Below are 22288 nucleotides of genomic sequence, written 5' to 3'. Positions count from 1 at the left end.
CGGCGGCTTGGGGCCGGCGCCGGCCGGGGCAGCTGGTACCTGGGCTCCGGCAGGACGATCCTCTTGCTTGCGCGGGCGGCCGGGGTAGCCTTGCTCTTCTCCATGGCCGCGGGGCGGGGGCGCGCGGAGGGGGGGCTGCCCCGGGGCGGCCCCCCCAGGTCGGGGCGCGGCGGGCGGCGGCGGCGGGCGCGCGTCCCGTCCAGGTCCCGAGTAACCGCCGCCGCCGCCGCCAAAGCTCGCCAACATGGCGGACCTGGAGGCCGTGCTGGCCGATGTCAGTTACCTGATGGCCATGGAGAAGAGCAAGGCTACCCCGGCCGCCCGCGCAAGCAAGAGGATCGTCCTGCCGGAGCCCAGGTACCAGCTGCCCCGGCCGGCGCCGGCCCCAAGCCGCCGCCCCCTGCGGCCGCCAGCGACTCCCTGCTTCCTGGAGGGTCGGGCACTGAGCCTCCGCTGCCCCGGGTCGGGTGACACAGCGGAGCGGGCGATGCGGGGCCAGCCTCGTTGTTCCAGTCTCTGAAATGGGGCATCGGAGGGCTGGTGGGGGGCACTCCGGGAGAGAGCGCTCCGAAATGCCCGGCGCGGCGCCCTGCGCGCAGCGAGCGCCCCAGCGAGGGGCTGGTCATGACTTTGCTGAACTAGCTCCATCCCTCTCGCCCCCTCCCGCCCAGCCCTGTCCTGCCCTGTCCCATCCCCGTGGTTCTTCCTGTTGCATTGGTGTGGTCCCCCTTGGCTCCTTTCCTGTCACTCCTTTGCGCTCCATCCTGGTCGCTGCTTCTTCCCGGGCTCTGCGGTCCCCCTTTCCAACTTCATGTCTCAGCTCCCTCTGGGCTGCTTACCTGGGGACTGCAGGCTTGTTGCTTATGGTCCGAGGTAAACTGCTGTTTTCAGTGCTTGCTCTTCTTGTAGTCACTAAGTCTAGTCGCCTTCTTAGGCTTCTCTTCTATTTTGTGCCTAGGCAGGATTTTGACCCACTCAATATTCTTTTTGGTGCGAAGTGTGTCCCCTGAGCTGCTTTCCTCAACTTGTAGATCTACTGGTGGCACTTCATTAAAAAATTGAAACGGGAGTCACTTAAAAAGACACTTGAACGGATGATTCCAGACAGGAATTTGTTGTTAAATTATCAAAGGAGGGCCCGATTGAATTGGCGAGGGGCTCGGTGAGGTCCATACCAAGTTGCAATTTTCTCTCAAATGATTTATTATTAAGGAACTAGTAAATTTTTTTGCTGGTTCGTATCATCAGCACTTCCCCAGAAAAAGTAGTTCGTCAGGTTAATGGTGAGTTTTAAATAGTGTATCAAGGCTTCAGCGATGGATTTTTTTTTTTTCTCTAGCTCCTTTTTCCTAATTAACACCATCATGAGTTGTGCAGCTAATGCGGTTCCTTGATGCTAAATAGCTCTTGGAATTGATGCTCAAATGAGGCATTTTCTTTATGGTGAATTTGAAACCATGCAATTCTGTAAAATATTGGAATCTACACCAAAGTTACTGTCCATTTGAAATCATCAGTCCGTCAAGCGTTAGGCGTCCGAGATTGCTTAAATGTTACCTAATGCTAAGTGATCATCATATGATTTTTTTACAAGTCCATCTATGAGCGCTATGATACAGAGAATACCAATCCCCTTGTTATTTGTTGTGAAAAGCTAAATTGTGCAAATGAAGACTTGCTTGCTGGATATTTTTGGCCTCTTTTTCCTCCTTAGCCCAGGCCTCTTGTTGGCTTTGCAGGGTGTGCAACTCTTTGATAGGCAATGCCAAGTAGTGAAAATCAGGGAAAAGTGCAAACCTGTCTGCCATGTCGTGAGTTTAACACCCCTATTCCAGAGTGCAGCAGATCTGAAGCTAATTGAAAAAATCAGTGCTGCTTAAAATTTCCGGCAAATGGGAAACTTATTTAGAGAACAAGAACTCCTATATCAAACCTAAATTTCACCGAAAAAACTGTCCATTTTTATAAATGTGGTAGAAAAAGGCTTAATTCCTTTTTCTCTTGCCTTTCCTAGTGTCCCTCCACCACCCAAAGGCAGGGAGTCCTAAATATGTGGGGTTTCTATATATACAATTGATAAATCTCAACTCATGGGCAGTTATTTTTTTGGGGGGTAGAATATAATATTACTAAAGTTAGGAACTTCTGTTCAGTTTTCTTTTTTTCTTGGTATTTGGAACTTAATGTGACTTCTGCTTTTTAGTGTCCCTCTTAAGAACTTACTTATGCGCTTAGGGTGTTCACTTCCTTGTATGAATGCCTTTGTTTTTCAGTGGTATTCTTTGGTAATGCTTTCTTTTAAGGCAGAGTGACAGCCAGCATATTTCTCATGACATTTTAAAATTGAGAAATACCAACCAGAGAGTAATTTTAGGAAACAGCCCTTCAGTAATTGTTATTCTGTTGCTCTTTTTAAAATAGACTCTCGAATTGGGCCATTGGAACCTCCCCCTGAGATTCTAATTTGTTTTCTACTTATCTTAGTGGCTTTGGCTTTAGTTTTGTAATGTAGCTATTTACATAGTAACAGTCACTCCTTGGGCTGTGTTAGGATTCTGTCACATTGAGATTATCAGGTACAGCATCTTGCAAAATTCTGTCTACCACGGGATGGCAGTTAGTAGCCTACCTATTTGATTCGGAGGTTGGGGGTTGGGGAATTTCTAGATCCTGTAAGAAAGTTAACTGCGTGTTAAAATGCCCCAGCCTAATGACTTAAATGGCGGGTATGACTTCACACTTTTGTTGAAAGGGATACGGGTCAAATGTTTTCTGATAAGAGTTTCTATTTCAGCTTCATTATAGAGCAAGCCATGTGACCCCCAGTTTTTGGTATTCTTGAAAGAGATGTTCAGATTTGTGTTTTTAGTATCTGAATGAGAAGCATACATTTTAATTTGCCTTTGGTCTATCACTAGTGATTTTTTTATTTCCAGCAAATTATTTGCAGTCACTATTCTTTGTGCTTCCTTATTTTAGTTACTTTGCCTTTTCCACAGTTTTAAACAGAAGAGCATCAGAACGAAATATCCAGCTAATTTAAATGAAACACTGGGTTTGCAGCTTCCTGCTATTACAGGAGAGTCTCAGAAAATGGAACATTCTGCCCAGGGGAGATTTTGCTTCTCTGAGATGGCAAGAGGCAAACATTTTGTTATGTTGACACATTATTCAATTAACCAATGAGTGCAAATCCTGGAAAAGCTGACTATTTGTCCAGATGGTATAGCTGCTTTAGTTTACTGAAATGTTGCTGGGCTAATGTAGCTGATAATGGGCCCTATTGGGAGTAGTAGACTGTGACCCACAGACTCCCTGTGCAGGCCCAGTTAAAACAGGAGCATTTAGATGTGCAGGCCAGTTGTTTTATGTCACGTTGGAAAAGAAATGCTTTTACTTAAGTAAGGTCTAATTCATAAGCAAAGGCCCACGAAAAGTCAACATCTTAAGCCCTGGAGTGACTCAGATGACTTTTACTGTAGGCTGTATTACTCTGTTACTCTTTTTTAAAAAACAGAACGAAATTCAGATGACTTGAAATCACACATAGTTGAAAGAGGTTGAGTAACGTGAACTTCATCTTTCCCCTGGAGTCTCATTTCTGTTTACTGGACATTGCGAATGTTGGATCACCTATTGCAAAGCTTGTCCTTTCAAAGTATTCATACAATATGATAGGAAGGGCTGAAATGACATTTTAAAGATTCTTTGTAATTTTCTAGGAGGACTGACAGTCCTTAAAGGACATTGATGATACCGTTTATGACATTAACTCAGTACATAGTTGTAGAGCCATTTCTATGAGCCAGGCACGGGGATACTATGACAAACCGAGCCACAGCCCCTTCCTTCATGGAGCTTATAGACTAGTGTGAAATGCACAGAGTCGAGCCAAGAAGCATGTTTGCTTTAAAGTGTAATTGCTTGAAAATTTTATTTAACCACAAACAAATAGCATATAGATGACTTTTATTATTCTATATGCATGGAATATAGAATAATAAAAAAGAATGAATATAGAATATAGGATAATGCATAGAACACATGATGTTTGGTAAGTGTTTTACAATAATCTGTTAGTGATTACCTTTGAAGAACTATCTAAACATAGTCTACATAGTGATATGGTAGTTTGCATCTTTCTGTTTGTGCAGCTACTGCTAGTGGCCCAGTTTTCTTCTTTAGTGGACATGGAATTTATTCAGTAATTTTCTAACTCCAATCAGTAAGTGGTTGGTGGATAACTTGAAATATTCCTCTCTGTTTAGGCTGTAGAGTTTTCTGTGTCTTCATTCTCCTGTACTCATAGCCTAATTTTTAACTGAAAAGTCCATGTTCGAAGCACAAATAGCCTTTAGAAAGAAAGTATTTCTTATTATTGATAGGAGTAGTTCTCTGAGTAAGACAGCAGTAGTGTTCTTGCTTCTTTTTCATTAAGGTACAAATTCAAAACATAATTGGTTCTGACCTTTCAGTTATTACTTCATTCTTGGTCCAAGTTAACTTGTGCCAGTGACTTGAAGATGCAAGAAGTGCGTGTAGTTGTCAATTCTTAGAAATGAATGTTCCAGTGAAATCTGTTTTGGACCTAGAATCTGCCAAAGCCGAGCATCGTGAAATGCTTCGAATGGAGAGCCTTATAGATCTCTCTGAGGTACAAGCAGTTCCAGCTTTTACACGCAATGTGTTCTTAGAGGCAGCCTCTTAAAGTGTTTCCCCAGTACACTGAGTTGGACTTTGCCAAACATCTGTTTGGGCAAGGATGGAAACTATCAGACGAAGGTGTCAAGGCTAGAGGAAGGGAAGCGCAGGTCTTTTTCAGTCAGTGGCTGGCCAGCAGAGTAGTGAAATGCAAAATAGTATTAAATAGCTAGCAGGACGCCTGGCCTCCCTAGGGTCCCTGGAGCCCTGGCAAGCGAAAGAGAAGTTTAACCTCCATGATGTCATAATGTAATAACTACCTTTAATTGAGAGCTCATCCTCTGTCAGGCGGTTGGCATAATTAGTTCATTTGTCCCCACAATAGTTCCACCAGGTGAGTTGCATTAGCTCCATTTAACAGAAGGAGCAGACACTCAGGGAAGGTAAGGAGCTCAGCCCAGGTGACACCTGACAGTGGCGGAGGCAGGAATGACGCCCAGGTTTTGCCCAGCTCGGGGTCTTTCCCAGCCCAGGCAGGGTCTTGCTGGGCTGCCTCACCAAAAATGAATACCAAACTCCCTCGCGTCTTATTTTGCAAGGAATGGATGAAACTGCGAGACTTTTTATTTGGGGGAAAAATCCTTTTTCGTACTCTCCCGATCGGCTGCTAGTCCTCAGAGACTGATAGAGAACACCTATTCCTCTGGGACCTGCAGAAACGGTAATTATGATTAAGTGAATAAGCAGCTTGTCCTTATTTCCCATGAGCTTGAGGGTTAAATGCCTGTTCTGTTTAACACAAGCCATGCAGTCTTGCTGGTGTTCGTGAGAAATTGTGTAATACACCATCTCACCCCCCAGCCTCAAAACAGGATTTCTACTGTCTTTTTATTTAGAAAAGGGGCCGCCTGAGCTGCCCCCTCTCCTTTTTATTTAAAAAAGGAGTAGCCTGAGCTGTCCCCTGCCCTGAATTTTTCATTTCTGGGAAAAGAGTAAAAGGGAAAAACAGTATATTTGGCTTTATTTGCAATAAAAATCACTTTCTCATTCAAATAATCTTCCTTTGTTAATACAGTCACATATCTGCGGACCACTGTAGGTGACAGTGTAGGCTGTCTGCATGGCTATCATTGTCTCTTCTTATTCTCTGGACATTGGCAGTGGGGACATGGAAATGATTAATTTGGCAACTTTTACTCTATTATTGCAGAATCATTTGTATGGTAAGTAATTTGCATGCGAATGGGACTGGATATCCCGGCCCCCCTCTCCTTCTCCGATTTCTTACTTTTTTATTCTTCCCTTCCTATTTTTATCATTGATTAGAAGTTACAACCCCTGGGCCCTTTGTGATTGCTCTGTGGGTCTAAAATGCAGAATAAGTAATAATGTGGCTCTTCATAGCCTGTAAATGTTTCTTCTAATTTTGGAAGCCATCTTTTGGGTCCTCTCTGCTTCCACTGGAGCATACGCATATTTGAATACTTTCTATGTAGGACACCATATAAAGAGCCCATTGCGAATGCAGTGAAAATGTTTTTGCAAAATATTTTGTAAACTATTTTGTGATTGGTAGTTGGTAAAAGTCAGCTTGATCCAGCCTTGGACCCGTACTATCGTTTGCCACCATTTCCTTCTCCTACAGTCTCAGGAGCAGGAAAAGATGCTGATAGGAAAATAGCCAGCCCAGACCTCCATCCTTAGTGCACCAGAAGGCCACTGTCATTGCTGGGCCCCTCGTTTTCCTGTGCCTTCCCTACTACCTGCCAAACTGTCGTGTAAGAGAAGGTTCTAGATCAGGAGCCAGAGGTAAGGATCTGATTCCACTGGCAACTTGCTTTGGGACCTCTGCAAGTCACTTAAATTTGCTGTATTTAGTTTCTCCATCTGTAAAATACAATATCTATTTCTTTCCGATTGTAAAATGTCCCAATAAAAATCTGCCTTGTGAGCATTTTCTGTCGTGCAATACATTTGTAAATAATAGGAAACATTAAAAATTACCCATATTGAATTTCAGACATGGATAACTCAAGAAAAAAGATGGGAAGGAATATTAAAAGAAATGATTAAAAACATTTATACTATAGGATTATTGTTGAGATTATGTATAGTGTAAGATACAAGTACACCTTTAAAAAAGTACAATGTAATAGCGAATATTAAGGCAGTCTTGCAAGGAGACCCTGGTGCCATGTGCTCTGAGAGAGGAAGGAGTGGGTTTGGGAGGCAGGACTTCTAAAAAGCTGGATGATTGGTTGGAACAGAGAAGAGCAATTGTGGAGCCTTAGACTCATAAGTAGGTTAATTGCCCAGATTTCTTAGTTTTCCTCCTCTAGCTGTTTATTGTGGTACTGTGTGTCTAGAACCTTCTATGCATGACACCTCACTCACACTTTTTTTTTTTTAATTATACTTTAAGTTCTAGGGTACATGTGCACAACGTGCAGGTTTGTTACATATGTATACATGTGCCATGTTGGTGTGCTGCACCCATTAACTCGTCATTTACATTAGGTATATCTCCTAATGTTATCCATCCCCTCTCCCCGAACCCCACAACAGGCCCCAGTGTGTGATGTTCCCCACCCTGTGTCCAAGTGTTCTCATTGTTCAATTCTCACCTATGAGTGAGAACATGTGGTGTTTGGTTTTCTGTCCTTGTGATAGTTTGCTCAGAACGATGGTTTCCAGCTTCATCCATGTCCCTACAAAGGACATGAACTTATCCTTTTTTATGGCTGCATAGTATTCCATGGTATATATGTGCCACATTTTCTTAATCCAGTCTATCATTGATGGACATTTGGGTTGGTTCCAAGTCTTTACTATTATAAATAGTGCCACAATAAACATACGTGTGCATGTGTCTTTATAGCAGCATGATTTATGATCCTTTGGGTATATACCCAGTAATGGGATGGCTGGGTCAAATGGTATTTCTAGTTCTAGATCCTTGAGGAATCGCCACACTGTCTTCCACAATGGTTGAACTAGTTTACAGTCCCACCAACAGCGTAAAAGTGTTCCTACTTCTCCACATCCTCTCCAGCACCTGTTGTTTCCTGACTTTTTAATGATCGCCGTTCTAACTGGTGTGAGATGGTATCTCATTGCACTCATGCTTGTTTGCTTGCTTGCTTTCCTCCCTTTCTTTTTTCCTTTCTTTCTTTCATCTATCCATCTATCCATCCCGTAGTCTCCGGGATGGTGGTATCAGTGCGTAAGAGTTGCAAGCGTGCTAATTAAATAGGTATAACCAGGCAATTAGCAGAGTTGACTCATTCTTTAGAGGTCTTTGTTTCAGAAAAATGAACCAAAAATCATGATCTAAAAGCAGCTGGCTTCATTGTATTGTGTATAAGGTGATTCATTCCAGTCTTTCTTAGACATTAACAGATTGCATGTTAATAACATAGGATTGTAGTATGTCATGTTTGAAAAGATCTTGGGGGATGTCCAATCTAGTTATGCTTTTTGATGGGTGACTTCCCTCTCTAATATCTAGCCACAGGCATCTTTGATGAGCATCTTTGGAAACTGTTGTATCAGAAAGCTCTCTTGTAATACCTTCTGTGCACTGATCTCTTATTATCCCTTTGTGGCTGTGAGAAACAAGTTTAGTTCCTCTCAAATGTGACCGATCATCAAGTATTTGAAGGCAGCTCCTCTAGCTCAAGATGCCTTTTATAGGAAGCTGTCCCCAGTTCCTTTAGTTGTTCCTCATAATGCACACTGCTGTGTGTAATCTATGCTCCTTAGTCTGAACATTACTGAGCTAAGAATATCAAAATTTATGAAGACCAAAAAGAGATCTGTAAAATTATCATAATTAATTTAGTAATGACAAAGCTAGTAATAAATTCTATTTCAAGTGTGTGGTTGAGTACCTCTGAAGTTCCATTTTAGGATTTGGTTCCTTGAATGATTTAAAATTCATTATACCAGTTTGCTTAGGGGATGAATATTTTCATTAGTCAGAGTTTGGAAGCCAGGTATGGGTTACATGTGTATTATGACAACAGCTGCCATTGCTGACTGCTAAGTAGGTACTAGGCACTGGTGTTCTTAGATAATTATGGACTAAAATATTTCAGGAAGAAAGGGAGCTTTAAATATGCAGAAAAAAGTCATAGGATATTTATTAGGGGGTATGTTTCATATAGTCAAAAACATAAAATCACTGTAATCCCAGCACTTTGGGAGGCCAAGGCAGGTGGATCACCTGAGGTCAGGAGTTCGAGATCAGCCTGGCCAACTTGGTGAAACCTCGTCTCTACTAAAAATACAAAAATTAGCTGGGCATAATGGCAGGTGCCTATAATCCTAGCTACTCGGGAGGCTGAGGCAAAAGAATTGCTTGAACCCAGGAGGCAGAGGTTGCAGTGAGCCAAGATCATGCTATTGCCTCTAGCCCAGGTGGCAAGAGCAAAACTCCGTCACAAACAAACAAACAAAAAAACCAACCAAAACAACAGCAACAAAAAACCCCATAAAATCCCATTGGCTAGGGAAGACAGCAAACTTCTTCAATGTCAGCAATAAAACTTTCTTGAATAATGTGCTGTTAGTATTCGTGCATTTTATTATTAAGTCAGTCAGTTGATCTTTATTATCTTGTTTAGATACTAATATGTCTGGTTATATTTTCAGGTGTATTTCTTTGAAATTTCATATCTTTATTGCCTTTGATAAAAGTTTAAATTAAAAATGAAGCCAGGTGTGGTGGCTCACGCCTGTAATCCCAGCACTTTGGGAGGACAAGGCAGGAGGATCGTTTGAGCTCAGGAGTTCAAGGCCAGCCTGGGCAACATGGCAAAACCCAGTCTCTACCAAAAATACAGAAAATTAGTCGGATGTAGTTGTGCGCACCTATGGTACCAGCTCCAGCTACTCAGGAAGCTGAGATGGGAGGATCGCTTGAGCCCCGCAGGCACAGATTGCAGTGAGCTGAAATCATGTCACTGCACTCCAGCCTGACAGAGTGAGGTCTCATCTCAAAACACACACAAAAAACAAAGAAAACCAAAAACTAAAAGTCGCATGGACTGGCATTTACACAGCTGTTAAATATTGCAGACTTTCATTTTCCTTTGTGAATGTCCAAGACCATGATGGTATTTTGGAAACATCTTTTTAAAAAATATGAGGTATTTGGTGGTGGTGGTGGGGTCTATCTTCTATTTAAAATGGAATGAATCCTCATGGCTAAGTAAGATCAAGAGACTTTAATATACATCTTTAACCTGGTCCTACCTTTTTCAAGTGAATTTTCTTTGTCTTTTTTTATATTATGACACCGTAACTGGGAAAAGTATCATGCAATAAATATCATCATCACCAGGAAGTCTAGAATAGCGTGCAAAATTTCTGTCCTATCTTTTTCGTTCCATTTTGGACCTGCTTCTTTCTGTTTTGTTTCCAGTGGCAATGGAGAAAAGCTTTGTTTTTTATGCAAAACATCCCAATAGTATAGAAGAAAAACATTGCACAATAGCAGTTTCTAAGCAATGAGTGAGAGGACACGTATGTTGGTGACTTTGTTGTTCCTCGTCATCCCTCCAATAAAATAAAACCGAGAGTGTTTTTGGAAAGGGATTTATTAGGGTTTCATCATTTATTTGACTGGCTTATTAAATTCCACATGGAAGACTAGCTTGACTCTCCACATTTCTGCCCTTATTTAAGTAAGGTGACCTGCTTGATGCTGGATTGATGTTTCAAATTATTGTAAAAATTCAGGCTCCTCTATAAGAAAAGTTTATTTGGGTGGAAACTCCTTCGTGTGAGATGATCGTTCTAAGTGAAGCCTTATGGCCTATGGTTTATGACTAGCTGGGGTGGCATAGGTGATGGTGGAGCAGATGGAAAAAGCAGGGCACGTTTGAAGTGCTCAGTGGTGCTAGCCTTTTACAACCCTCTTTCCCTTACTTTCAGGAAACTTATGCTCTAGAACTAGGGTTTGACTTGGGTCAGTATTGAAATGATCTTAGTGAGAGGCCAACTTGCTGGACTTCTCATGTAGATCTGTAGTTATACAGGTTAGCTAATTAAACCCACTGACAGTAGATGGTCATTTATTTCGTGTTTATTACAGTAGATGGTCATTTATTTAGAGTTTAAGAAAATCCCACAGTAGATGGTCATTTATTTAGAATTTAAGAAAACCCCACTGATAATTGTAGATAGTGTTTTATAGTTTTATATATATATTAACTTTTAACTTTTTTACAATTATGCTTGGTAGTAGGTAGAATTTTTGTTGTTGTTGTTGTTTTTGGGAGATGGAGTCTCGCTGTGTCGCCCAGGCTGGAGTGCAGTGGCGCGATCTCGGCTCACTGCAAGCTCTGCCTCCCGGGTTTACGCCATTCTCTTGCCTCAGCCTCCCAAGTAGCTGGGACTACAGGCGCCTGTCACCATGCCTGGCTAATTTTTTTTTGTATTTTTAGTAGAGACGGGGTTTCACTGTGTTAGCCAGGATGGTCTCGATCTCCTGACCTTGTGATCCGCCCGCCTCGGCCTCCCAGGTAGTAGGTAGAAATTTTAAAAAGGACAAAAAATTACTCCAGCTTCATCCATGTGGAGATATTGAGAGGTATATTTTATGTATTTGAGGGCAACTGGTTTTCTCCTTAGATACTAGTATCTTGACTGTGGTGCAGGGAGTGGCTTTTAGCCTTCCAGACTCAGAAACTAGATTTTATTATATCACTGTACTAAGCATCTGTCTCTTATTGTGAAACTCACATAATCAGCCAAGTCCGCCTCACTAAATTATTCTCTTCCTCTAGGCCTCTGGTTCGTATTTTAAGATTAAAGACCTTTTTGAGAATCCTACTAAGTGAGAGCCTCCCCCTCCCAAAAGTGCGCTAACTCACTTACACAGTAGATTTACCTGAAAAGCTACACCATAGCTAGAATGTCTAGTTTGCTACATTGCATTGAACACTGGCTCCTGTAGGAGCCTCCGTGCCCAGCGTCTGTGTGGCTGGAACTCTCTCTCGTGGGTCGCCCTTGTGGGAAGCAAAATGACCATCAGAAGGTGGTGTAGCGAGCACGGACCCACGTGGATGAGTCAGATGGTTACTTGGGACTCAGTCACGCTCCACAGGGGCGGCTTACGCTGGATGTCCAGTACTTGAAATCCCTGACTATGGGTGGCCTCGGGACAAGTCATCTTTCCGTGTTTTCACGTTTCCTGTTGTAGCTGGTGGGCACACCTCCACTGGATTTGACAATATAGTTCATGAAACCACTGCCAAAGCTGCCCAGACCAGAAACCTTTGGCATTTCTTGGCCCTTTGTGTTATGTATTGATTTAAAGTTTTAATTCTCAGAGAACAAGCTTTTTTCTTTATTTAGAGATTCTTGGAAATGGCTCCATAATACCCATCATCTTATTTTAGAAGAAGGAAATTCAGGTTCAGGGAAAAGTTAATTGCTCAAGGTCGCGTTAATAACAAATGGCACAGTTGAGCTTCAAACCCAGGTTTTCTGATTCCAAATTCAGCATATTTTCAGAGAAACCTTCAGACTGTCTTTTTCCTGGTGAATCTTATTTTATGAGGAGGGGGGACTCATGAATTTGAGTAGAGGAGCACTGTCAATTTCAGACATTAGTAACACAGTTTGAAAATGCATTGTATTCATTTAGTAAAGATTATCAACTGCAGGGGTCTGAGGAAGTGCTCCAGTAGCATAATTTCACTGGCCACATTAACTTAATAATAAATACATTAATAATTCTCTAGAAAAGATGTCATAAATTCCATGTTAAGTAATAAGATTGTTATTAATAATGATGGCAGTGTTATAACTTGAGAAAAACTACATGTTATGGGTTCTTAATATTTTCTTACCGCAAACATCTTTTTGTGATTTTAGGTGCATTCTTAATTAAAATTCATCTCCATCCCTGCCAGTGGGTGAATGAGTATCCCTGACTTGAACACATTTGTCAGTTACTCTAGATACTAAAGGAGTTTTTTTTTTTTTTTTTTGGAGACAGTCTCATTCTGTTGCCCAGGCTGGAGTGCAGTGGTGTGATCTCAGCTCACTGCAACCTCCGCCTCCCACGTTCAACCAATTATCCTGCCTCAGCCTCCTGAGTAGCTGGGACTACAGAAGTGCTCCACCATGCCTGGCTAATATTTTTGTATTTTTTGTAGAGACAGGGTTTTGCTATGTTGCCCAGGCTGGTCTCGAACTCCTGGCCTCAAGTGATTCAACTGCCTCAGTATCCCAAAGTGTTGGGATTACAGGCATGAACCACTGTGCCTGGCCCGTAAAGGATTTTTAATGTTAAACTTGGCACTCGTTAGCAGTTCATTCTAAATTGTGATGGAAAATTAATGGAGCAGGTTGCATATCTAACCCCTACCCAGAAAGGTTGTTGAGCTCAGCTTGGGGCAGAGTTGTATTTGTCAGGAACACATTAGTAAATCCATTTATGGCTTTTGCCTTCTTCACCTGGTGGTGCGTGTGGAGCTTTTCCTCGTCAGCAGTGTATAGACCTTGTCAGTGTTTGGAATTGCTGCATGAGATGTCAGAACTCTGATCTACTTAACCCTGTGCTCAGAAGCGCAAGTGCAATTGCAGTGAATGTTCTTACACAGGTGCCTTTGGGTCTATGTGTGAGCCTTTCTCTGAGGTAGATAGCTGGAAAGAAGTAAGATAGGGGCACATTCTCCTCTACATTTAAGGATAGAGCTGCAAAGAAATTTTAATTTTATTCAGAAGCTTTACTGTTAAGACTAATATTTTTATTTTGAAATTATTTCATATAAAGTCGGGTGAAACAAAAAATAATGTTATTGTTGGTTAGAACCAAGAATTTAAGTGTAAATGAAGAGATACATGAGGACAAGATAAGAGTTAAATAAAAATTCTGTAAGATCAAATTTGAATTGGAAGGTTATTTGAAATTCATGATTTTTTTAAAAAATAAGTGTACTTATCATCCCCAGTCTTTAAAAAAATTCAAGACACAATTGCATTTCCATCACGTAGGCACCCCATGCACCTGCGCCTGACTCTAGGTGTGGGCGAGATGAGCCTGGAACCTCTGTTATCTGTTGTATCAGAAAGCGAAGGCGCCATCCAAGAAATGTGGTGGGCACCATCCCTAACAAACTCTGAGGCCAGAAGAAGGGGTTCCCACTGGCTAAAAGTGAGATACCCTGACCATCAAAAGAATATGGCTGATACAAACCCACTGTGGTGGGCAGAATGATGCCCCCCTGAAATATCCACATCTTAATCCCCAGAACCTATGAACATGTTCTATTCTACGACAAGGGGGCGTTAGGGGTGTAGGTGGCATCACAGCAGCTAAGCTGCTGAGTTTAAGATAGAGAGATGATCCTGGATTATCTAGGTGGGCCCTAGTGTTACCCTGAGTGGGGCGGAGAGTTGGTGTCAGAGCAATGCAACATGAGAGTGAATCAACCAGCCACTGCTGGCCTTTTGAGGAAGGAGGAAGGGGCCATGGACCGAGGAATGTTGGCAGCCTGTAGAATCTGGAAAAGGCAAGGAAGTGGCCTGTCTCTTACGGCCTCCATGTAAGACCGCAGCCCTACTGACACTCTGACCTCAACCCAGGGAGGCCCATTTCAGACCTCTGACCTGCAGATCTGTAAGAGTCAATTTCTGCTTGATTTAAGCCCCAAGTTTGTGGTAATTTATTATGACTGCACTAACAAACCAAGATACTGATGCTAGCCACAAGCGATCCCCAAACAAGACAGAAGAGAACACCTCATTGATCACCACCAGCGATAGAACCGTGGCACCTACCTGTCTCTCAATAGTGGCAATTGAAAAGGTAAAGAATTAAGCGTTTATCCTGAAAACTGCTTCTTAGAGTATTCAGAACCTAGTTGATGGTTGGGGTGGCGGGACAGGAATTTTTTTTTTTTTTTTTTTTTGTGACAGGCTCTCGCTCTGTCACCCAGGCTGGAGTATAGTAGTGGTGTGATCACAGTTCACTTCAGGCTCAATCTCATGGGCTCAACTGATCCTCCTACCTCAGCCTGCCAAGTAACTGGGACTGTGGGCACAGGCTAGCATGCCTTGCTAATTTTTTTTTTTTTTTTTACTTTTTTGATAGAGATGGGGTTTCGCCATGTTGCCAAGGCTGGTCGAGAATTCCTGGGCTCAATGATCAGCTCACTTCAGCCTCTCAAAGAGTTGGGATTGCAGGCTTGAGCCACTGTGCCCAACCAATCAATGAGGGGACTTCTTTTTTTATTTTTTATTTTTTTTTGAGATGGAGTCTCACGCTGCCCCCAGGCTGAAGTGTAGTGGCACAGTCTTGGCTCACTGCAAGCTCCGCCTCTCCGGTTCACGCCATTCTCCTGCTTCAGCCTTCCGAGTAGCTGGGACTACAGGCGCCCGCCACCACGCCCAGCTAATTTTTTTGTATTTTTAGTAGAGACGGGGTTTCACCATGTTCGCCAGGGTGGTCTTGATCTCCTGACCTCGTGATCCGCCTGCCTCAGCCTCCCAAAGTGCTGGAATTACAGGCGTGAGCCACTGTGCCTGGCCCATATTGCAATTCTTAATGAAAATATTGATTTAGGCAAAGATCATCGGTGTATGATGTCACTAAATGAAAGACTGGTGGGGAATTTCAGATGGAGAGATCAGACTATCACTAACTGAATTTTCTATGTAATTTTTGCATCACTAGGATGAAATAACTGTGTACCCCATATTGTGAGGCGATATAAAGTACCAAAACCATCTCAAAAGTATTCCTGCCCCCAAATGGTGGACTTGAGTATGATCAAGCCTTTTGAGGTAACTTTCAGTTTATAGGAAATATGGAGAGAGAGGAACAATGAAAGACCTTATAAGGAAGCAACAGACAGAAAGGGCATCCCCCGTGATGGCTTCCTCGGCTTCCTCAGGGGTGTCACTGCAGATAAAGGTGAGGGGTGGGGACAGTCAGGTGCCCTTGATGAGAAGAGATTTAAGAGATGGCGCTATCAGATGAATGTGTGGATCTTGGTTAGATCCGGATTGAAACCCACCAGCTATACAAAAGACACCTGATTCATGGAAATGTGGTTAGAAACTGAGCATTGGATCTTCAGGAATTATTATTTCCAAGGGGGAGTTGGGAAGTAATAATAGACTGTGTTTATGTGAGAAAAATTTCCATAATTTTTAGAAATGCAAGCTGAAATAGGCTAAAACGACATGTGGTCTTAGATTTGTTATTGATTGATTGATTGATTGATTGAGATGGAGTTTTGCTCTTGTCGCCCAGGCTGGAGTGCAGTGGTGCAATCTTGGCTCACTGCAGACTCCACCTCCCGGGTTCAAGCAATTCTCCTGCCTCAGCCTCCCAACTAGCTGGGATTATAGGCAACTGCCACTATGCCCAGCTAATTTTTTGTATTTAGCAAAGGCGAGGTTTCACCATGTTGGCCAGGATAGCCTTGAACTCCTGACCTCGGGTGATCCTTAGATGAGCCACTGTGACTGGCTGAGATTTGTTTTAAAATGCTTTAAAAAATGGAGGTGGGATAAGTTGAGCGGAATGGCTCATGCCTGTAATTCCAGCACTTTGGGTGGCCGAGGCAGGTGGATCAGTTGAACCAGGAGTTCAAGACCAGCTTGGGCAACACACCAAAACCTCATCTCTACAAAAATTAGTTGGGCATGGTGGCACACACCTGTCGTCCTAGCTACTTGGGAGGCTGAGGTGGGAGGATCACTGGAGCCCAGGAAAGTGAGGCTGAAGTAAGCTGAGATTGCACTACTAAACTCTAATTTGAGCAACAGAGTGCAACTCTGTCTCAAAAAAAGAGAAAAGAAAAAGAAAAAAAATGGAGGGTGGGGTAGGGAAAGGTAGCAGATTACAATCTTGGTAACTTCCAGTGAGGTGCTGAGTGATTGGTCTAGGTGTTCACTATATTATATCCTTTTGCATGTTTGAAAACTTTTGCAATAATTTTTCAAAACAGTAGAGAAGATGGCTAGGTGTGAAGATCACAACTGTGTCCCTGCAGGGCCGATGGAAGCCTCAGTTTTCCCAATGTCATGTGTAATAGCACTGGTGACTTAAGGTGTACTGTATAGTTTCTATGACAGCATTATACACAGATGCAAAATGTACCGCATGTCAGACAACTTAGATTGACGGGAGGATGATGTGTTTTTTGGAAACTGCATTGGATGACTCAAAAAGAGGCTCTGTGACGCTGATTACAAAGATGCGGGTAGAGTTTTAAGAGGCTCATTTGCAACCTAAGGGTCCTGACTGATCCAACCGGAGTGGACAGATGTACAACTTCTTGACCTGAAGGCTTGCCGTAGAAGGATGATGAAAAACATGCAAGAAGGCTATTGAAAGGAGAAAGCACAGTAAGAGATTATCCTTCAGAAAACGATGATCTATTTACTTCCTGAGTACAAAAGACTTCACTGACTTCATTCAGATCATGGGTGTCTGTTAAATCACGGCTCTGATGTTTAAATTTAGCAGGAAAAAAAAAAAAACCCGTGCTCTTTAAGATAATCTACCCTCTAAGCATACTATCCATGCCTAAGGAAACCTTGCAATGTAAGTCTCTTATTAAAATTATGTTACAGCTTTATATTTTTAAATTACTTGAATATTAATTTGTGAAAACATTTTAAAATAATCATTTTAAAATAAGTGTTTCATGGCCGGTGCAGTGGCTCATCATGCCTGTAATCCCAGCACTTTGGGAGGCCGAGGCAGGTGGATCCCCTGAGGTCAGGAGTTCAAGACTAGCCTGGCCGACATGGTGAATCCCTGTCTCTACTAAAAATACAAAAATTAGCCAGGCGTGGTGGTGGGCACCTGTAATCCCAGCTACTCAGGAAGCTGAGGCAGGAGAATCACTTGAACCCAGGTGGCAGAGGTTGCAGTGAGCTGAGATTGTGCCACTGCATTCCAGTCCAGGCGACAGAGCAATATCCTGTCTCAAAAAAAAAAAAAAAAAAGACTTTGTTGCTCTAAACGATGTCTCACTAAATAATTACCAACAGGACCAGTGTGAAGAAAAACAAAGGTTTATTAAGAGAAAAATTAACAAAAAAATCAGAGTAAATTGAGAGCTGTAACGTATTTCTAGACAGGAAAACTCGGCATCGTGAAGTTGTCAGGTCTCCACAAATTAATCTGTAAATCCAAGACCAAAATTCAAATGAGAGTCATTCCAAATGAGAATTTTAAAGAAACTCACAAGCCAGTGCTCACTCATCTGAAGAAAAAAATGGGCAAAAATAACCAATACAATTTTGGAAAAGTAAAACAATGGAGATCTGCTCTAATATAAAACATTCCTCTAGCAACTAAAACAGTGTAAATATTCATGCATAGATGTGTACACATCTCAGTTTGGTTTATGTAAAATACAGGTGGCATTTTGAGTCTAGGAGGAAGAGTGATGTGTAGTAGCTGTCTATCAAATAAAGCCATAATTCCTCCATGTTATACACAAAAATAAATTCCAGGGTATTTAATGAGATAAGAAAGAAGCTAAAAATACAAAAAGAGGATATATTCTTATTACTATGGAGTACAGATACTCTGGGCTTTCTTAAGCAAATCCCAAACCTGGAAACCACAAAGAAGGAGATGAATGGATACGAGGACATGAATGAAAAGTTGGCATGTGACAGAGATCTCAGAATCCAAATTAAAAGACAACCGGAAAACTTACATTGCATGACCCTCTGGGGAGCATGTTTTAGTTTGTCAGTCTGTCTGCTTAGCGTGTGCTTACTAAAATTCCTGACTGGCTCTTGTCCTAGGGAAGAGAGTGGGTAGGAGGCCTGGATTGTGTTTGGGTGTCCAGGAAGTAAGGCAATTTGTATCAAGTGAGTCGCCTGTTTGCTAGTGGTAATTTCATCTGTCAGTCATTGGGAAGGAAGAGTTTGCTTTAAAAATGCCACAGAAAGATGGACGTTAATTTCATGGGTGGTACTTTAGGAATTCTTCTCACATGACTGTAAAAATAAGTCAGTCCAAAAGTGGAGGCTATTTGTGGCCTGGCATGTTTCTGTGTACTTCTTTTTTTTTTTTTTTTCCTTAGTTACTGTCATCCATTGTCTGTTCCATTAGATTATTTAGGGCAGGCTAACAGGACTTAACATGATCCTTCTCGAGAGGTCCCCTTGGTTTCTGTCACTTCAGCCTTGCCCGCGATCCCTTAGATTCTATCGTTGAGCTGTAGTGAACTGGGTTCTGGGGCACCCTGCAGTTGCCCCTGTGGAGGCTGACCCATCATACTGTGTTGGGACTGCCTGTGTCCTCTGCTGGCACCCCCTCTGGACATGGGCTTCTTGAAGGCCGGGGATGAGTGGGGTTCACTGTGTATTCTGAGGGTCAGACTCAGTGCCTGGCTCAGGATAAGGATGCAGCACCCATCTTCTGAATGAGCGAATGGGTGAATGAACAGATGAGTTGTCTTTTCCTTTTCCTCCCAATGAGCCTATGTATTTATAGCCTATATTACACATAGCTAATATACCAAGTATTTGAGTCTTTTTTTTTTTTGAGACGGAGTCTTGCTGTGTCGCCCAGGCTGGAGTGCAGTGGCGCCATCTCGGCTCACTGCAAGCTCCGCCTCCCGGGTTCACGCCATTCTCCTGCCTCAGCCTCCCGAGTAGCTGGGACTACAGGCACTCGCCACCTCGCCGGGCTAGTTTTTTGAATTTTTTAGTAGAGACGGTGTTTCACCATGTTAGCCAGGATAGTCTCGATCTCCTGACCTCGTGATCCGCCCGTCTCGGCCTCCCAAAGTGCTAGGATTACAGGCTTGAGCCACCGCGCCCGGCCGTATTTGACTCTTTAGAGACAGCTGTGGCAAAGATTTGATTCTTCAAATTATGCGAGATCAGAAATTCTTGAATTCGTTTGAATGTCCAAAAATATTGTATAGGTTATAACATCATATTTCAACTCCAAATTTGGACAGATTTGGCATTATAGATTTTATAAACTATGAAAAATAGTTTTCTCTAAACAATGCTACGGCAGCTTATGTGAGATAAATACTAGAGAAAAGTGAATGGTTTATTAATGAGTAAGGAAATATACAAAAATGAAACTAGAATCAACTGGGGGCAGAAGTAGGGAGGTGGGAGTAAATGCCTAAAATCTTTGGGAGTACTTTTTCTGGAAGATTTTGATTTGTTTTGAAAAGTGGCTTTGAAAGCTCTGCTTATAGCTATGTGGTAGTTCCGCCATTATCTGCGGTTTTGCATTTGGCAGTTTCAGTTGTCCGGAGTCAGTTGAGGCCTGAAAATATTACATGGAAAATTCCAGAAATAGATAATTGATAAATTTTAACTTGCATGCCATTTTGAGTAGAAAGATGAAATCTTGCACCATTCTGTCTGGAACGTGGTTCCTTCATTCAAGGAATCCTCAGTGTAGATGCTACTGCCCTGTGAGTCCTTTAGTACCTAGCTTAGGCATCAGATCCTTTGTAACCCTTATTTTATTGAATGATGGCCCCGAAGCACGTGAATAGCGATATTGGCAGTTCAGATATGCCAAAGGGAAGCTGCAAAGTGCTGCCTCAGTGAGAAGGTGAACGTTTTCAACGTAAGAGAACAGAATAAATCATATGCGGAGGTTTCTAAGAAGTAAGAATGAATCTTCTATCCAAGAAACTGTGAACAGTATATTGTTAGAATTGTTCTGTTTTATTAGCAGTTATTGTTGATCCCTTACTGTGCCTGACTGATAAATTTAACTTTATCATGGATGTGTATGTATAGGAAAATGGTGGATATAGGATTCAGTGCTATCTGTGGGTTCAGGCATCCACTGGCCTTGTATTTCCTTTTTTAGTCAAGATGATTTGAGAAACTTAGATACAGAGAAACTCTGTGCCTGGTCACTAGAATGGAAAGGCCGTCTTGTTAATGAAAACATGGCTTAAGCTGTTGTAACCAAGAGATCCCAAAATGAGATGGCCCCCAAGCCCAGGCCACTCCACAGACCAATTACATTAGACTCTCCCTGGAGAGGGCCAGACACCAAGATTTTTAGAATTCTTCCTAGGTCATCCTAAAGTCTAGGTACAGTTGAGAACCACTGGCCTGGAGTTATTCAGAAGTGACTAGGGAGGGTATTCAGAAGTGACTGAGTTTTGCAGCCCACAGCCATCCCTCATCCTGGACTTGTAGAACAGCTCCGCCTGCCTCGCTATAGGGCTTTCACCGCTGGGCCAAGCCTTGTGTTATGGGTGTTTCCCACCCAGGAGGAAGTGGAGTGCACAAGTTCCTTTTAAGGAGGTGAAGTGGAAGTAGCATGTTTCACTCACATTCCACTGGCAGGTGCTAGTACAGGTGACGATGTAACTGCACATCCCATTGGCGGGTGCTAGGACACATGACTGTGTAACTGCACGTTCCATTGGCGGGTGCTAGGACACGTGACTGTGTAACTGCACATTCCATTGGCAGGTGCTAGGACACGTGACTGTGTAACTGCACATTCCATTGGCGGGTGCTAGGACACGTGACTCTGTAACTGCACATTCCATTGGCAGCTGCTAGGACACGTGACTATGTAACTGCAGTGGAGGTTGAGAAATGTGATGTGAATCTGGTTGGCTATCTGCCCTGCTAATTTTTGAGGTGGGAAGGTTTCTGTTATAGGTAGAAGAGTGTAATGGGTACCATACTATCCATTAATTAAAACTATTATTGATTACCAATTACCAACTCTAAAGCTGAACAGAGCTCAACTGACCTCACCTATATAATTATGTCATATGAGATAATTATACACATACACACACAGGCAGGCTATGAGCTAGATGCAAAGACTTGGGAGAGGCTTTGGTTTAATTACAAAGTTTTAAAGTTTTACATTTACTAAGCTTTTAGTTTCTATTAATCATGAAGTTGTTGCTCTTTGTTTCACTGTCATTTATGAGCTGTTTAGGAGTGGAAACCCTGCTGCGGGTTACTTTTTCATTTGTTTGGCCTCCCTTGGTGCAAGCTGTTTAAAGAGGCAGAAAAGCAATTTTAGCCAAAACGTATTCCAGTGATGTCAATTGAAATCCTGGGTCATCCCATAAAGGTTATAGCAACTTTAAGGGTGTAGAATCTGAAAAAAGTTAAGGTTAAATAGGAATGTCATTTTTGGTAGGGCAACACATTTTCTAGAGCCCCCTTTTAATTATTTTGCTATATACACTCTTAACTGTAGAAACCATTCTTGAAGAGTTGGGGAAGGCTCAGTGGTGTTGATGGGTACAGATTTAGTATAAATGAGTTAGTCTTACTCATCTTTCTATATTCTTGTGGCCAGAATACTTCCAGACCCAAAACAGATCCTTAGCAAATATTAACCAACATGAATATGCTTATATCATTGTGTAGTTTATTTAGAAAAATGATACTCTTTCACTCCTTGTGGACATTTCGCAGTGACATGTTGAGTCCTTTGGTATGCAACAGTGTTGAAGGTGGGGGATTGAGTACTAGAATGATTGCTGACGTCTCTTCAAGGGCGGTGGGAGACAGAGACTTCTATCATTAACAGAAAGAATGAATAAGACCTGCTGTGCAATAGCACGAGAGGGTGGCTATAGTCAATAATAACTTAATTGTACATTTTAAATAACTTAAAGAGTATAATTGGATAGTT

General features: G+C 42.3%; 1 protein-coding gene across 1 annotated transcript in view; it reads left to right on the top strand.

The window, feature by feature from the left end:
* The first annotated feature begins 156 nt into the window (after positions 1-156).
* The window catches only part of GRK3 (G protein-coupled receptor kinase 3), a 160142-nt gene continuing 138010 nt past the window's right edge, over positions 157-22288 (top strand). The window contains exon 1 of the mRNA XM_025400112.1: positions 157-357. Coding sequence (XP_025255897.1) covers positions 245-357 — 113 coding nt within the window. The 5' untranslated portion in view covers positions 157-244. The remainder of the gene's footprint in view (positions 358-22288) is intronic.

Source organism: Theropithecus gelada, chromosome 10, assembly GCF_003255815.1.
Source record: "Theropithecus gelada isolate Dixy chromosome 10, Tgel_1.0, whole genome shotgun sequence".
Classification (NCBI taxonomy): Eukaryota; Metazoa; Chordata; class Mammalia; order Primates; family Cercopithecidae; genus Theropithecus; species Theropithecus gelada.
The sequence above is the reverse complement of the archived record's forward strand: the minus strand, read 5'-3'. Positions and strand labels throughout refer to the sequence as shown.